Source organism: Lepidochelys kempii, chromosome 3 (assembly GCF_965140285.1).
Source record: "Lepidochelys kempii isolate rLepKem1 chromosome 3, rLepKem1.hap1, whole genome shotgun sequence".
Lineage (NCBI taxonomy): Eukaryota > Metazoa > Chordata > Testudines > Cheloniidae > Lepidochelys > Lepidochelys kempii.
The window spans coordinates 63,684,159-63,702,888 of NC_136382.1; the positions used below are offsets into that span (position 1 = coordinate 63,684,159).

The 18,730-nt window shown below is 42.7% G+C and overlaps 1 protein-coding gene across 13 annotated transcripts in view; it reads left to right on the plus strand.

Moving 5' to 3' along the window:
• The window catches only part of BCKDHB (branched chain keto acid dehydrogenase E1 subunit beta), a 290,535-nt gene that overhangs the window by 72,622 nt on the left and 199,183 nt on the right, over positions 1–18,730 (plus strand). For all 13 annotated transcript variants that reach the window (XR_012157976.2, XR_012157977.2, XR_012157975.2 and 10 more), the window contains one exon: positions 17,217–17,314. Coding sequence is in view for 9 of the 13 variants with exons in the window: in XM_078852126.1 (XP_078708252.1) it covers positions 17,217–17,314 (98 nt within the window). In the remaining 4 variants the exon portion in view is untranslated. The remainder of the gene's footprint in view (positions 1–17,216; positions 17,315–18,730) is intronic.

The following is an 18,730-nucleotide window of genomic DNA, read 5'->3' on the forward strand; positions in this document are numbered from 1 at the left end:
CATCACAAATACAACACATCTTAAAATCACTTCTGCATCCTCATGCATATGTACACCTTGTAGATTTTATCATTCTTCTTCAATTGCCCTAATATATCATAATGAACCTACAGAAACAAGGAGTGAGAAATTTTTTTAGGGTGGCATAAGCAGGAGGATAATTAGGATTAAATTTGTAAAAAGGTAACTTTAGAGAATAAAATTCTGACCCCATTGAAATCAATAGAGGTTTTGCCATGGTCTTCACTGGCTGACCGGGATTTCACCCAGAATAAACACTGGAAAGACTTTTATAAAGCATTTATCCAACCATGGAGGATGAGATGGGGATTGGGTACAGGTTTTTCATGAGTCAGGAAGCTCCCATTTTAACTGGAATAGGAAAAAATGGAAAAACCTTTCCTTCTTCCTTGAGATATCCCTTGAAGTACTTCCTCTTCTTATCTATGTACCTGCTTTTAGGAGAGCTCAGTCAGGAATTCTCTTTCTAGTCAGCTGGCTGAGCAGCTCCTCTGAGGGATTGGAAATGAGGGCAGCAGGGCAGTTAACCTCTTCCTTGCCTGACATAATGAATGTGATTTGTATATATACCCCCTCTCACTTTGGCAGACACGTTCTTTTCTTCCAGTTTGTTTTAGCTGCTCTCCCCTTCCCTTTTGCTGACACTTGTCTCCTGCTGCCCATTACATCCTGCCCCAGTATTTTAGCTGCTTCTCCATTTTTCTTTGCACCACTTCCTTTGTCATTACTAGTTGTCAGATAGCTGCAGACTTTTGCTCAGGACTCCTAGCTCCCTAACTTCTGCTCTGCGGAGCACTCCTTTCCTTGCAAAGCCCTGACTAGGGATTCTGTCCCAGTCTTTGGTGGTGGCCCTTTGCAGCATCTAAGGTGTATCAGAGTTTGGTGTCACCCTTCTGAGTTTGCAGGAACTCTCAACACTGCTTGCTGTATGCCTGGCCTTCCCTTTTAGAAAAGAAATACATATAGGGTAGAACTCTGTGATCAGCTATTTAGGTGTATTAGTTCAGCGGACTGACTCCCGATTTACACCTGTGCAACAGAGAACAATTTGGCCTATAAAGAGCCCAGACAGTGAAAATATGATGGCTTAAAGTCTTTTTGTACTAGATATATGATGTTTTTCTGTACCAGGAGCTTCCTAACAATTGTTCTCTAAAGCTTTTTACGTGCCTGGTTTATAAACTACATGTGCAGCATGATCTTACATTTCATGAACTGAGCAAAAAACTCAACAGAACATGGAAATAATGCAGTTTTAAGAGGCTCATAGTTTAGTCAAATCAAAATCATTTTTCTCTACAACACGCAAAGTTGCAGAATTGATCCTTAGACAATTGTAAGATTTTATTTCTAATGGGCAAAGTGAATTTTCCCCCTTTTCATACTTAGAAATGAGTGAACTGGTTTTGCTCAGATTTCTCCAGAGTGTTTCAATCCTAAAGGTGAAAGTTTTGAAAAACTGAAAGCAGAAGGTTAGAATACAAACTTTTGTGCCTCCTGAACTAGAACAGGGCATGAAAGAGCTTGTGCCTTGATTCCGCAGTTGGATTTGTAGAGTAGACATGGAGCCTGGGTGGAACCCCATTGACTTATTTAGGATTTCACGTGGGAGCAAGTGTTCACCAGGCCCATCCTCTTCTCCAGGTTCCAGTCCAAGGACCCTCAACCCAGCAGACTTGGGCTTTCCTCTCCTACTCCACACTGATCCTTCTCTGGACTGCTTCCTATCGCTCCTGATTTCCCTCCTGGCTCTGAGTGTACCAGCTCCAAATCCTCTCCCTCTTCCCAGGGAGTGACTGTCCTTTCCCAGCAGTAGCCCTTTTCTATTGCCAGCTTCCTGGTTTTATAGGCCCCACCTATTCCTGCATACCTGAACCTGTTTGTAATCAATTCCCTGCTCCCAGCACTCCTTCCATGTGCAGCTTTGGTGTTAACAGGCCTATCTGGCCACCTTAACCTTTTCAGTCCTGTGTGGGGTAGACGCTCCATCACAATGGGGAATCATTGAGTGGGTATGTGTCTAGTTCTTGGGTCTATGCTAATTTAACACTTTTATCAATGACCTCGAAGAAAACATAAAATCATCACTGATAAAGTTTGATCTGGATCACTTGTTAAGTTGGACGCAAGCAAACATTATGTGTTTTAATATAGCTACGTGTAAATGTATATATCTAGGAACAGAGAACGTAGGTCATACTTACAGGACTCTAACCTGGGAAGCTGTGACTAAAAAAGATTTGGGTTCATGATGGATAATCAGATGAACATGAGCTCCAAGAGTGATGCTGTGGCCAAAAGGGCTAATGTAATTCCTGGGTGTGTAAACAGGGGGATCTTGAGTAGCAGTACAAAGGTTATTTTATCTCCATATTTGGCACTGGTGTGACCACTGCTGGTGTGACCACTGTCCAGTTCAGGTGTCTATAATTCAAGGAAGATGTTGATAAATTGGAGAAAGCTCAGAGAAGAGCCATGAGCCTCAAGGAGTTCAGTCTGTTTAGTATAACAAAGAGAAGGTTAAGGGGTGACTTGACCACACTCTATAAGAACCTATGTGGGGAGCAAATATTTGAAAATGGCCTCTTCAATCTAGCTGAGAAAGGTACAGCATGATCCAATGGCTGGAAGTTGAAGCTAGACAAATTAAGGCTGGAAATAAAGTATAAATTGTCAACAATGAGGGTAATTAACCATTGGAACAATTAATCAAAGGTTGTTGGATTTTCCATCAATGGCAATTTTTAAATCCAGACTGGATGTTTTTCTAAAAGCTGTGCTCTAGGGATCATTTTGAGGAAGTTCAATAGAGTAGGTTATACAGATGGTTAGACTAGATGATCCCATCTGGCCCTGGAATCTATGAATCTATAAAAACAAAAGAGTCTCCATATGATTAAAAGATCAGAGGTTAAAAAATAGTGGTATTGGGCTTCTTGTAATTTTCTGGTAGTATAAACAATGTTACTGAAAGTACTATTGTGACTCTTCTAAATGTCAGAGCTGTTTAGAAAATATCCAAATAAGAGAAGAGGTTTTTGTTTTTAAAAGATAATTAATAGTCTGTGTGGTGCCAAGAGTACATAATGATTTTGAATCAAGGGAGAAAATGAGTCACCTTGACATTATCATCTTATGGCTTACCTATTCTGATGTCTTTTGACCTTTTCAGTTTCATTTAATTGTACTATATATGACATCAGTGATGTAGAAATAAATATGACTTGCATCAATGGTTGATATAGTGACAAGGCAGGTGAGATGAAAAGCATGGGTTTTTTGTTTTTTTTTTTGTTTTTTGTTTTTTTAGGTGTTCACACTACCCTTTTAGACAAATACAGCATATTTGCAGCCTCTTGTAACTTGTACTTACACTGGTACTGGTAGTATGTAAAATTCATGTACTTTTTTTGAGAGAATGAAAATTGTTCTTTGATTGCTCTGCTGAAATTTGTTCAAAAGATTTTAGTTTTAAATATTTTATTTATACATTCAGTATTAAGAGAATGACTGCTTAGTGTATATTTTAAACCAGTGTTGTTTGGATTTAGTTAAATCCAATTCTATGGGAGAGACTAGATACATTAATTTAATGCCATATGTTTTCACCGTGTCTGGTAAATGAAGGCTTTGCAATGGTGGTGAAATAAAGCTCAGCCTTGAAAGGAGTTTTCTTAAAACTCTCTATTTTTTTTTTTACCATTGGTGCAAATATAGATGATGCTTTAAAAGTGATAGGAATCAAGGAAAGCTGATCCAAAACAAACAACATAATATTGCCAAGGAAGCAGAACCATTCAGACAGAATGACAAAATAACTGCTTATCATCATAGTATGTTATATTGTATAGGCCTTTCGGCTCAAAAAACTATATGCCCCATCCTTCTCTACATGGGAATAAACCCTAGACGGAAGAGGAAGCACCATCAGTTTCACCTCACAGTTGCCTTTGAATTGTTTAACTTGGGGGCAACTTTACATAGTTCCCAAACCCTTCTGTGCAAGAAGCCATGGATTCTTTTATTTGTGGAACCTCATGACATCTTCATGAAGCACCTACCAAGGGCTTACCCACCTGCCAGACACCACCTGGATGGCAGCCCCCCAAGGGGGAACACTGCAATGTAGGTTTTTCTATAATTGGCTGTATTAACTTGCACCTCATTCCCTGCTGCATTGTGGTGTGAGAGAGAATCTGGAGAAACCAAGTGGATCTCCAGTTTCTAAAACACCTCAGTCAATGCATGGCGATCTAGTGTTGATTTCAACTGGAATAATGGATTTTTGGCATCCCTGAAAATCAGGCCCATAGTTCTTTATTTTTCTTCCCTTTTACAGCCATTTTTGTGATGAAAAGAGATGGTTACAGAAAGAATGTACTTAAAGTTATACATCTAAATGATGTAAACAGGAACACACAAAAGTATACAGGCAAATGGAAAGATTGGTCCTGTTACACTGTTAGTAATAAGTCAACCCAGCATTTGCTGTAATAAATCAGTATGTAAACATGTACATGTACAGCATCACTCTCGCTCTCACAGCTTGGTGTGGCATATCTCAGCAGATATTTGTTTGGAAGCAACATGAGCGCTCATGCTTCAGAGCAACCTCTGATTAGTAGGAACTAGGAAGAAACTTTCCTCGTTGCCAAATTATTCTGCTGCCAGCTTTCTTGCACCTTACTCTGAAACATCTGATACTGGTCACCATACGAGACAGGACACCCTGCTAGATCATGGGTGGGCCAACTATGGCCCAGGGGCCGTTTTAAGCTGGCCTGCGAGCTCCTGCTGGGGAGTCAGGTCAGGGACTCCACCACACAGCTTGGCCCTGCTCCAGCCGGGTCGCCAGGTCGGGGGCTACACGATGTGACTCGGCCCCGCTCCAGCATGCCAGCCAGGGCCCTGGTCGGGAGCCGCACCATGCAGCTCTGGCTCCACTCAGAGTGTTGCACCCTGCTCCACTCCTAGGAGCCGGAGAAGGGACATGCCACTGCTTCCGGGAGCCGCTTGAGTTAAGCACCGCTCAGAGCCTACACCCCTGAGCCTCTCCCTATGCCCCAAGCCCCTGCCCCAGCCCTGATCCCCCTCCCGCTCTCCAAACCCCTTGATCCCAGCACAGAACACCTTCCTGTACCCCAAACCTCTCATCCCCACCCTAGAGCTCGCACCCCCAGCCGAAACCTGCACCCCTTTCCACACCTCTGCCCCAGCCGTGATCCCCCTCTGAACCCCTTGGTCCCAGTCCAGAGCACCCTTCTACACCCCAAACTCCTCATCCCCAGCCCCACCCCAGAACTCACACCCCTTCCCGCACCCCAACCCCAATTTTGTGAGCAAGCCTGGCCCACCATACAATTTCTATTCCCCGATGTGGCCCTCAGGCCAAAAAGTTTGCCCACCCCTGTGCTAAATAGTTTGATATAGAATGGCAGTTCCTATATTTGTGGCTGCATTATGTTTCTCTAGAAAGCCAAATTGGTTTTGTTTTCTTGATGTGGTTGAACTGCTCTTTCCTGTGTGAAATGTTTTGGATCACAGTTTTATAACTGATTTATCCCACATTAGGAACTAAACTGATCTTGTTGATTGCTTTTAGGGGAAAAAACTATATTTTATTTGGAAAAAAAATGTCCATATAATTAGGATTTGTATGGCATTTTTCATGCTTGGAACTCAGAACATTTTCACTGTAGGGTAAGTAGCAGTATCACATTTTACAGGTGGGAAAACTGCCCAAGTCATAGATCAAGTTGGTGGCAGAGTCAGGCACCTAACTTGATTTCCTAACTACCAGACCAGTGCCCTGTACATCACCAGGCAATGTACATAGTGACTACTTCTCATCAAAGTTTCCTGAGGATTTAACTATTACCCGCAAGACTATAAGGGAAACATTATACTTAATGAAAATTCTTGTGTTTGTGAGAACTAGCTGATACATCACACAAGTTGGTTACAGTTAAACTGGGAGATTTTTTTAATGGGGGATGGGGAAGGTAACTAGTAGGTGAATAAGCGGGGAAAATAGATGGGAGCTAGTATGGGGGTCAGAGTGGAGATACAAAATTCTTCTAAACTTTCCATGTGCACCTGTTGCACAATTTAATACATTTGCAAAATTTTCCTTCAGTTTTTTGCTAAAATGACTGAACGTGGTCCTGGCCAGTAACAATAAATCCTTGGCTTGTCTGCTGAAACTGCCTGTGAGGGTGCCAATTAATGTCAAATGTTGTGATAAGCAACAGAATGAATTGCTGATGGCAGAAACCACAATTCAATATTTCTCTGCTTCTGTGATTCAAAATTAATCACAATTTAAAAAAGTAATCGCTATTTAACTGCAGATTTAATCGCACTGTTAAACAATAGAACACCAATTGAAATTTATTAAATATTTTTGGATGTTTTTCTACATTTTCAAATATATTGATTTCAGTTACAACTCAGAATACAAAGTGTATAGTGCTCACTTTATATTTTTATTACAAATATTTGTACTGTAAAAATGATTACAAAAATAGTATTTTTCAGTTCACCTCATACAATACTGTAATGCAATCTTTTTATTGTGAAAGTGCAACTTACAATTCTTCTTTGAGAGATGTCCCTGTGGGTGCTCCACTTCAGGTCAGGGTGCGTCCCAGCGCCTTCGATCGGAGATTTCAGCAGTACTCCTATGGGCTGCACGCACACCGTGCCTGCCTCATGAGTTGTCAGTATTTGAATAGGACATGCACGGCCTGGGCTCCTCAGTTCCTTCTCTACCGTCTCCGGCTAGAGACGGAGTTCAGCAGTCCTCTGAGATTTAGCTAGTTAGTTTTGTTTCTCAGTTTATTTAGATAGTTTAGTTATTAGAGTTACTATTTAGGTAAAATACCTTCGTTATTAGACTTTTTTTAAAAAAAAACAACCTCTGCGGCTACAGACATGCCTGGCTCCCCAGGTTTTAAGAGATGTGCCTCCTGTAGTGATGCCATCCCCATCTCGGATAGTCATTTGCAGTGTGTACGCTGTTTGGGGGAGTCTCATGTACCCCAAAATAAGTCCACTGTACTAAGCTCAAAGTGCGGATCTGCAAGGATAGGGAGCTAAGACTCAAACTGCTCCTGTTAGAAAATTCCCTCAGATTCGCATCTGACTCTGGCCAGCAAAGCTGTGTAAAACCCTCAAGGGACAAGAGCAAAGCAAAAAAACAGCCAGCTTCCTCCACCCTCAGGGACCGCTCCTCAGGGAAAAAGTCTAAACTGGCTTCAGTCTCACTGGTACCCGCCACTCCGCGACTCTGCACCTTTGACTTGGCAGGCATCTCAGGCACCAGCCGTGAGTCAGTTGCTCAACTGCCCGTTGCCGAGGCTCAGGGCTTTCTGCTGCCCGCCTCTTACAGCTCTCCTTTGGTAATACGGTGCTGAGAGCTGTCACAGTGCTGAGCACATAAGCGGCTGCCGCGGCACCACTCTTTGATCTTGTGGTGCTGCTTTCTCACCCGCCGCAGCCGACACTCCCGGCATCGAGCCTCCTGATGTCTCCTGCCTCCCTGACAGTACCCACGTCCGGGACACCTACTCCTGTGACACAACTTGCACCCCCTGGGACAACTTTTGGTGCATCAGCAGATGCCCCCACAGACTCTGCCTCCATCATCTACAGCGGCATCAGCCCCATTTCAGTCACCTTACCATTTGGCACCTGGTCCTACTGCACCGCCTCAGTTTTTACATCCAGGGGACTTAAAGGTGTCCTATGCCCCTGAGTCTCCACTACTCGGCACCAATCTATCACCGAGATCTTCAGCACCCTATTTGCAGTACTCTCCTACTGCTTCAAGGCTCTCAAATGAAGAGGAGGAGGAGGAGGATGGTGAATATATGTTCACCAACACCAAGATGGGTAGAACTGTCTTGTCAACAGCCATCTTACCTGAGCCAAAGTCCCAACCACCTTAAGGGATACTGCTTTTCAGTCACCTGAAGTGGAGCACTCCCAGGGACATCTCTCTCTCGAAGAGGAGGTTACTCACCCTGTGCAGTAACTGATGTTCTTCGAGATGAGTGTCCCTGTGGGTGCTCCCCAGCCTGCCCTTCTCCCCTCTAGTTCAGAATCTGGAACACACTTCGCTTCAGAGAAGGAACTGAGGAGCCCGGGACATGCACGTGTTGTTCAAACACTGACTGCTCGTGAGGCAAGCACAGCGCGTGCGCGGCCCGTAAGGGTACTGCTGTAGAAATCTCCGATGGAAGGTGCTGGGACGCACCTTGACCTGAAGTGAAGCACCCACAGGGATACTCATCTCGAATGTCAGTTACTGCACAGGGTGAATAATCTCCTCTTGTAGATTTTTTTTGGTTACGTAACTACACTCAAAACCAAAACAGTGTAAAACTTCAGAGCCTACAAGTCCACTCAGTCCTACTTCTTGTTCAACTAATCACTAAGATAAACAAGTTTGTTTACATTTACAGGAGATAATGCTGCCAGTTTCTTATTTACAATGTCACCTGAAAGTGAGAACAGGCGTTCACATGGGACTTTTGTAACCAGCATTGCAAGGTATTTATGCACCAGATATGCTAAAAATCGTATGACCCTTCATGCTTCAGCCACCATTCCAGAGGACATGCTTCCATGCTGATGATGCTCATTAAAAAACGTGCCTGAACTCCTTGGGGGAGATATTCTCCTGCTCTGCTTTACCTGCATTCTGCCATATATTTCATGTTATAGCAGTCTCTGCTGATGACCCAGCACATGTTGTTCATTTTAAGAACACTTTCACTGCAGATTTGACAAAACACAAAGAAGGTACCAATGTGAGATAGCTACATCACTTGACCCAAGGTTTAAGAATCTGAAGTGCCTTTCAAAATCAGAGGGATTAGGTTTGAAGCATGCTTTTAGAAGTCTTAAGAGCAACACGCTGATGCGGCAATTAGAGAACCTGAACCACCAAAAAAGAAAATCAACCTTCTGCTGGTGATATTTGACTCAGATGATGAAAGTAAACATGCATCGGTCTGCGCTGCTTTGAATCATTATCGAGGAAAACCCCTCATTAGCATAGATGAATGTCCTTTGGAATGATAGTTGAAACATGAAGGGACATATGAATCTTTAATGCATTTGGCACATAAATATCTTGCAACCCTGACTACAAGGGTGTCATGTGAACACCTCTTCTCACTTTCAGGTGACATTGTAAACAAAAAGAGGGCAGCATTATCTCCTGCAAATGTAAACAAACTTGTTTGTCTCAGTGATTGGTTGAACAAGAAGTAGGTCTGTGTGGACTTGTAATAAAAATAAACATAAAGTGAGCACTGTACACTTTGTGTTGTGTTGTAATTGAAATCAATATATTTGAAAATTTAGAAAACATCCAACAATATTTAAATAAATGGTATTCATTATTGTATAACAGTGCAATTAATCACGATTAATTTTTTTAATCACTTAACAGTTTTTACATGTGTATTAGACTTAAACCAGTTGTTACTTTGCCAGATAATTTTTTGTTGTTTCTGGGAGGAACAGATAAACGTGTATATAATAAAACAAATCCTGGACTACAAAATATTCATGGTTGCTATGTAAATGTACTGCTCTCCTACAGCGTAACAAGCTATAGGCACCTTGGTGCAGAAATTCTTGGTGAGTTTTTGGCCGGTGTTATACAGGAGGTCACAATATCTGAGCATAAAAGTCCCTTCTGGCCATAAAATCTATGGCTATATTAATTTAAGTATTGTGACAGATGGCTACAGGAGAGTGACAGAAGGCAGATATATTAGCCCCAGGTTAAGTAGGTCCCTTTTCCCTGGGTAAGGTAACAGGGAAGGTAACCAGAACAATCAGGAACTTTCTGGAAACAATTAAGGCAGACAGGCTGATTAGAACACCTGCAGCCAATCAAGAAGTTGCTAGAATCAATTAAGGCAGGCTAATCAGGGCACCTGGGTTTAAAAAGGAGCTCACTTCAGTTTGTGGTGCGTGCGAGGAGCTGGGAGCAAGAGGCGCAAGAAGCTGAGAGTGAGAAGGTGTACTACTGGAAGACTGAGAAGTACAAGCATTATCAGACATCAGGAGGGAGGTCCTGTGGTGAGAATAAAGAAGGTGTTGGGAGGAGGCCATGGGGAAGTAGCCCAGGGAGTTGTAGCTGTCACACAGCTGTTACAGGAGCCACTGTAGACAGCTGCAATCTGCAAGGCCCTGGGCTGGAACCCGGAGTAGAGGGCTGGCCCGGATTCCCCCCGTCTCTCCAACTCCCTACTTGATACCAGAGGAGTTGAACTGGACTGTGAGTTCCACCAGGTCTCTGGCCTGTTCCCCGATGCACTGGGTGGATCAGCAGAGACTGGGGATTGTTCTTCCTTTCCCCATGCTGGCCAGTGATGAGGCTAATTGAGTGAACATCAGATTTGAGCCACGAAAGTGGCCAGACTGAGGGCTGTTGTGAACCTCTAAGGCGAGAAAATCCGCCAATAAGTGCAGGACCCACCAAGGCAGAGGAAGAGCTTTGTCACAATATGCTATAGCTTTCTGCAAATTTACAATGTGTTTTTCTGTGAACAGTAAGAATATGGAAAGTGTCAAGAAAAAAGATTGAAAAATTCTGCAATTAATGCATTTTTAACATTGTTTCATATCACCTTCTAGTGGTTGGTCCACACAGAGGATAAAAGCTTGTTATTTCTGTAGATAAGTTGTATTTTTTAACTGAGGAGGTAAAGATCTGTGCTTTTGGACAGAGAAATCCTTTAGTGAAGGATTTATTAAAGAGGATAGTCTATATTTTAGTAAAGAGGAGCGAATAGAAGTTGATAAAGTACAGGTAGGAATCGAAGAGAAACAGTCAAATTAAAAAGTGTGTCATTTAATTACATCTCGTGAAGGCAGACAACTAAATGTTGACAAATTTTATAAGTGTTTGTATACAAATGCTAGAAGTCTAAAGAGTAAGATGGGTGAACCTGAGTGCTTGGCATTAAATGAGGATATTGATAGGCATCACAGAACCTTGGTGGAATGATGATAAACAGTAGAGCTTGTTAATAGCAGTGTACAAAATTTACAGGAATGATAAGTAGGTTGCACTGGTGTGGGAGTGGCACTATATGTGAAAGACATCAGAGTCAAATATAGTTAACTTAAATGACTCAAACTGAACCATAGCTATGGGTAGAAAATCCATGTTTGAATAATAAGGGTATAGTAATAGGAATATACTGCCAACCACAAGACCAGTATGGTGACGGTGAAATACTCAAGGGGTTTAGAAAGGTTACAAAAACAGAAAATCCAATAATAAAGGGGATTTCAACCATCCCCATATTGACTGGATATATTTCATTGCATGACACAATGCAGAGAGTAACTTTCTAGACACCATAAATGATTGCTTCTCAGAGCAGCTCATCCTGGAACTCCTAAGAGGAGAGGCAGTTTCAGAAATTAGTCATTCCAAAGGATGTACTGCACTCTCTAATGTGTCCTTCCATCTTCCCACATCTTCAATGATGATCAAATCAGATGCATCTAGTGTAGATGGGATTACATCTAAACAACAGTTTGAAGTCATTGGATCCCTTGAGGTCATCAGATCAGTGACCTTGAGCTAAGGGCCATCACTTGTGGCTCTAATTCAATCCAAATTAGAATATTTGCTGCGTCTTACATCTTCTGGTTTCTTGATGTCCTAAGAGTTTACTCTTCTCATATATCTGTAAATCATTCTGTTATGCCCTCACCCAAAAGTCTAAGGTGGTTGTGACAGGTTCCCCCTGGGGTGCCAGCTGAAACTGACCCACCAGCTCGGCTCCCTTTTACACTCTACTGCTGTGACAAGCTGCCAAGCTCTCTCCAGGCTCTAGCTGGCACTTTCAACAGTACACATACATGTAGGGACACACCCAGCTGCAGTTACATGTAGTCACTCTGATCAGCTATGGCATGGGAAGGCTCCAGTGAGGGTACTTTCCAGCTACTAAGGCACGCACCCCATCTGGAGTGTAAACCCAAAATTATACTGTCTTGCGCTGCACAGGGAACTCTCTAGCCTAAGCTCATGAAATTCACCCCCTCCCGCAGTGTGGAGAGGAATATACAACAGCTTTCTGCCCCACGTTATAACTCCCACACATTGGTTTTAGATAAAGCAAAAACAAGTTTTAACTACAAAAGATAGATTTAAAGTAATTATAAAGGATAGCAAAGAGATCAAAACAGATTATCTAGCAAATAAACAAAAATGCAAATTCAGCTTAATATACTACATAGGGTGAGAATTTGCTATTCATATCCAAAATGATGATACATGCAGGCTCCAGACTTTTAAGGCGCAAGATGCACTTGCTTACAGCTTGGAATCCCCAAGTGTTCCATTTACAGGCTAAAAATCCCTTTAACCTGGGTCCAGCACTTCCCCCAGTTCAGTGTTTGCTCCTCAGGTGTTTCCAGGAGTTTTCTTGGGTGGGGAAGTCAGTGAAGAACCAAGACGATGTCACTGCCCTGTCTTATACAACTTTTGTATAGGGCGGGAACCTTCTGTTTCAAAGCTTGGTTCTCATGCCAATCAGTGTAAAAATACTGACATCCCTGTCATGTCCTTGTAGTGTTACAGCAGCCATTACTCGAAGGCGGTCTGTAGCGTCCTCAGGAAGGCTCCCCAGGTCAGAGATAAGCTTCTCCTAAGGCCTGTTGTTCCCTCTAATGGCTCATTTAACTTGAATGGGCCCTTTCCAGCCAGCCATCTAGACTGAGAGCCTTTTGCCTAGTGGGCGTTGCCCAGGAATAGCCATATGTGAAATAGATACGTAGTCAATAGTCAATACGTAGTCAATGATGTATTTTATGCAAGCTATGTCAATCCTATAATACTATCACTGTGAAGAATATGGGGTGCAGTGTCACAGTGGTTACTAAATTCCACATTAACCAGTCAGTCAATTTACTTATCTTTTCCAAGACTGCGTAATCATCCAGATGACACTAGATTATACATCCCAGATGCAGAATGGGCTCTAACCTATCATATAGATAGAACTAGAGTTTAGGAAGTCCCCGAGTCTATTCACCCCTTATTCATGTAGAAAAATGGGCTTGGCTATTATTTTGAAAACGTCATCAAGATGGACTAGATTATGCATGCAGGAGGCCTGTAAGTTAGCATTGGTCGCCCCCCCAGAAGGGATTTTGGAGTTCCATTTACACCTTTACCAAACATCATTCCCTGGATTTAGCATCCACATTGGATGCTAGGTTTGGCAAGGTAGTTCTTCCACCCCTTTTTAATTAGCAGTTCATGTCCCTTCTTCCTGAATACAGTTACTACTTACTAAACTATCCCATGCATGGGAATGCAGAAGCCACTTCAAGAAGAAATGAAGGTTACTCACTTGTAATTGGAGTTCTTTGAGATGGACTCTGCATGCTCACACTCCTTGCCTGGTTTCCCCTCTTCTTCAGAGTCTTTGGTGTAAAGTGCAGTTGATCTGGGGTAAGTGACTGGTCCTTTGGGATTGGGAGTAACCTGAATATTGTTGTGATTTTTTGTGTAAGGGTCCATCTCTCACCAAGGGAAGCTTGCCTAGGGGCAAGATAGACCAGAATACCCAAGGAGACTGTCTCTGACTCCATGGTTAGGTTGTTTTAGTGCCTGAGTTTACACTTATACTTGGCTGATTAAATATAAGTATAGAATTCATAGCCAGTTGGGGGTTTGTGCCCTGCTTCTTAACAGTCTGCCCCGAGGTTGGTACTCATTCTCCTGAGCCACTTCAGACCACTTGTGACACTGTCATCTGCAAAAATTTATAAGCATACTTTTCACTCCATTTTCTAAGTCATTAATGAAAATGTTGAATAGCACCAGACACAGGACACACCCTTGCAGGATTTGACTAGATACATCCTCCTAATTTGACAGCATACCTTTGATGATTAATATGAGTATGGTTTTTCAACCTGTTGTGCACCCACTTTATAGTAATTTCATCTAGACCAGAGGTGCTCAAACTTTCCCAGTCGTGCCCCCCCACCCCCAGTAACAGAATCTGTCACGTTCCCTCCTCCCCCCCATTACTGCACAGCTAAGGCTTCTTCAGCAGTGGAGTTTGGATTGGAGGCAGGGATGGGGGAGGAGTTAGGCCTAGAGGCGGAGCAAGACTGGAGGTGGAGCACAGCTGGAAGCATGGCCCTTCCTCCCTGCCCCGCCGCATGCCCTTCCAAATGTTCCTCTGCACTTCCCGAGTGGGGTGTGCCCCACACTTTGAGAATCACTGGTCCCTAGTTTGCTTATGAGAATGTCAATGGGACTGTGTCAAAAGCCTTGGTAAAATCAGATATTTCACATCTACTGCTTCCCCTGTATCCAATAGGCCAGTAACCCTGTCCAAGAAGGAAATTAGGTTGTACTATCATGATTTATTCTTGTATGGCTATAAAAGATTTGACAAATATAGTAATCCGAGGCATAGGCGCTGACACCGTGGGTGCTCTGGGGTTGGAGCACCCATGGAAAAAAAATAGTGCTTATCGGTGGTGCCACTGAGCAGCTGTTTGGTGGCTTGGGGAGTAGCTTGGGAGAGGGTGGAGAGCAATGAGTGGGCAGGGGCCTCAGGGAGGGGGTGGGGCAGGGATAGGAAGAGGTGAGGGTGGGGCCTTGGGGGAAAGGGTGGAGTGGGGCGAGGCCTCGGGTAGAACGGGGTGGAGCACACCCAGGAATAACTAAAAGTTGGTTCCTCTGATCAGAGGTGGGTTCTTATCTTGTCTTATCTTGTTGATTCTGTGGTGCATGAAAGTGCTTGGTTCAGATATGAAGATAGAATTTATGCCACTTCACAGCTTGAAGAGACAAGCTAAACAGCACTATTTGTCATAGTGACTCATATGTGTTCCCTTACTAAAGGTGCCTCTAAAGGTAAAGAGCACAATGCCCCAACCCTGTGTTGACATGAGCATGTGCCTAACTTAGTGCCCTGTGAACCACTTAGATAAAGTTAAGCATGTGTGTAACTCTTCACAGGATCAGGCCTAATAGCGTGTGTGTGCGTGTGTGTGTAAATATGACTATGAGATTTTTAAACCTGATAGTCATTTATATTTTACATGTACATTTTCCAAGCCCTGTGCAAACTAGAAATGGAACAAAACTTGAACCTGTTCTAATTTCAGGGAACTGGGTCAGAAGCTGAATTTGAATAATCAGATTGGTCAGCTACATTTCCTGCTGCTTGGGAAATCCAAGAGCAGAAGTGGGAATAAACACCCTAAAACTGAGTGAAGGGATGGAGAGATTCCTCTACTTTTCAGGAATCTAATTTCATTGTGTTCTGTAGTTTAATCTAACATTGTCAATCAACTTTTCATTTAATATATATTTTTAGAAGGACGTTTTACCTCTAGAGCAGATCAAATAGCAGAAAAAACGTTGTTTGAAATAGTGTCAATTAATTTTGCATTTATTTATTTATTTATTTATTTATTTTTAAAATAATGTATTTGCTGAGGGCTCAGTCTTTTCTTTGCCCTGAACCTGCCACAAGGTTAGAGTGGTGGTGCCAGAGTGTGATGGTGTATTCCTCCTGAAGCAGAACAGACTTTGAGTCACACTCTACCTTCCAGGTTCCCCACTGCTCTGAGGAGAGGAAGTCTGCCCATACAGAGCTGCTTGCACGATCAGAGCTGCATTTTGTGTTTGGGGAGCGGGGATAGGTAGAGAGAACTTTGCAGGTAGCAGATAAGCTCAGATAAGATCTTTAGGAAATAAGTTGGTTGTTTTTATCTAAATCCTGGTTGGAAAGCTGGCTTCATAATGGGCACTTTTCTTGAGTCTCAGCAGAAAAACCAAGAATTTGAAAAGGCATAGAAACTGAAGCATCCTCTCATGTCTAAGTGAGCTTTTCAGAATATGATAGAGGCATTTTACTAGTGCAGTGTATGGAATCAATCATTTGAATAACTCTCCTTCAAGCCATTGTCATTACTTTATTTTTAAAAGCAACCTACTGAGAGTGCAATTTCACCTTCTTCATATACTGGACTAAGGAAATAGGTAGACAATCTTTAGTCTTGCACCAGTGGTGGTATTAAGGTTTTCTGTTTTGTGATCCAAGCTTAGAAATGGGAGATGTAGTTTTTTGGCAAAGTGATCCAATCTTTACAGTGGAATATTCCAGCATTTACTTCTAGTTGTAGAAAGTCCTGAGATTGATCTTAAAATCCTGACATGATTCTATATAGAAATCTATTTAAGATGTTAGGTAGCATTTTCATTGCCCTCAAAGTCCCCTTTGGTTAGACTGATGATATTGAGGTATTCTGGCTTTAAAGATAGAAGAATATGAAAATGAGTACAAAGCAAACTTTTAAAAACTCTCTGAAACACTTATTTTTTTCCTGTTTAATATGTGGTTATGGACAATGAAGGAGATATCTGTAACTTTAAGGAAGTAAGGGAACGATAGCTGAACCATTAATTGGGAAGAGGATTTCCCAGGTGCCTGCTAAAACTTACATAGCTGTTTTACTAAGATCAGATTCTAGCGATCGAAAGGAACGGGGTGAGTTGCCGAGAGAGAGAGAGAAGAGAATGGGGGGGGGCCGGCGGCGGCAGCAGCAGCAATCTTTCTCTCCCAGCCCAGAGGTGGGGTTGTCTGAGTTAGCATACCCTTCCTAAACTTGCAAAGATAGGATAAAGTTTAGATGAGACCACATACGCTTTTGTTGTTTTAATCCTTTTCTCTGATCACTGTTTCTTTGGGTGAATAAGCAATATTTGTTTAGAAAAAGCTATTTCAAGTCATTCTAATTAGCTGATAAAACCTTTAATTACACCACAAAACCGTGTATACTTTGTTTACATACTATCTTTTGATTTAATGATGATCAGGGTATTGTTACTGAGTATCAGTGGTATGCATTTATTTTTTCAAGATTATTGGATATGAGGCATGGAGCACTGTGATGAACAAATAACGGTATCATTGTCAAACATAATTTTGTAATCTGACACAGTTTGGGATTTGTGATATTACTACTTCACATGAATTTGGGCTTATTGTTTCCAGTACAGTGTTAATAAATACATTAAAGATTATCTGTTTTGATTTTCAGAATAGTACATTTTCTTGGTCAAATACTGCATGGTAAGAGAATCTAATCTTTGTTGCTTCCTTTGTAAACTTTTATTTATTCAGTGGAACAAGTTCCTGTGGAACCATACTACATCCCACTGTCTCAAGCTGAGGTACTGCAGGAGGGAAGTGATGTTACACTGGTTGCCTGGGGGACTCAGGTCAGTAACTCTTGTTTAAGATATGCCATGGGGCCTGTTGCATGCTGTAGGAATGTAGTAATGGCATTTGACTGTGAGCATGAAAATGAAACGAGCAGTTTAAAGTAGCACACTGAAATAAAATTGTAGATGTTTGAGTGCTAAAACAAAATATGCTCTATCCTGGCTGGTATACTTGGTTCGTTGCTTAGTGACCCTCTTTGAGCATTCTTGGGCCACCTTTTAGATGCTATTAGCATAGCTCTTATAGTTTTTACAGATTATCTCAAACATTCACTACGAAGAAATCTACAGCTGTAAGATTCTAGTGGTTAATTGCCAAGACTGCATGCAACATTCAAAGCCCCTGTTACTCTGTGAACTTCGTAAAAATTCAAGATGTGGAAAAATCTTCTAAAAGTTGGAAGGATATAAAATAATACCCTCCAAAGCAAAAGTATAAAGAATGAATTTCAGGGTCTGTAGTTTCTCAGTTTGATGTCATTTGGGGCAATAGTTTTTAATGTCTTTTAATGTTTATCCCTGAGCTCTTTATAGAGGATATTTATGACTTGGAATATAAAATTTTGCATTCTGATCAATATCTTCTTTTATGCTCTCACTTGAAGAAGACCTGTGTATGGGCGGCCACTATTTTCATGCTCTTTATGTCACTTAGTTGGAAAGCTTCTAGGAGGGTGTGGCATAGTTTCTATTACTAAAGAATAGTATTAGGTCAATTTGCTTTTCGCTGGGGATTCTATTGTAGTGGTCCAGGGGTCGGCAACCTTGGGAATGCAGCCCATCAGGGTAATCCGCTAGCGGGCCGCGAGACATTTTGTTTACGTTGACCGTGTACAGGCATGCCTCCCCGTAGCTCCCAGTGGCCACAGTGTGCTGTTCCTGGCCAGTGGAGCTGTGGGAAGCGGCAGGCAGTAAACAAAATGTCTCACGGCCCACCAGTGGATTACCCTGATGGGCCACATGCCGAAGGTTGCCGTCCCCTGTAGTGGTCCCTTGGGCTTAGGCTCAAAAGGATGCCACTCTGTGTCAGGCAACAAACAGTCGATTAACAGTCTGGCTCTGGCCTTCTGGCGGGCAGAGCTGTAAGCAGTCCCTAGCCAAAGCCTTAGGGCTCGAGCAGGGGCAATCACAGGGGCCCTGGCCTTCTGGGTTGGGAGAGCAGGAAGCAGGCTTTTGCCTAAGCCTCCTGGCTAAGGCAGCCCGCAGTCTCCAGTCTGGGGCCTGCCACAAGCAAAGCACAGGCCTACTGGCCAAGGGGTGAATAGACCACCACCTCAGGAGTGGGGTTGGTAGCAGAAGGTAGGGGGACCCGGGCCCACCTGGCTCCACTTGGCCCCAATCCTGGGGCCTAATAGTGGCGAATGGTTCCACCACTGGGTTAGTCGGGATCCCACTGAAACACACTGACTTGTG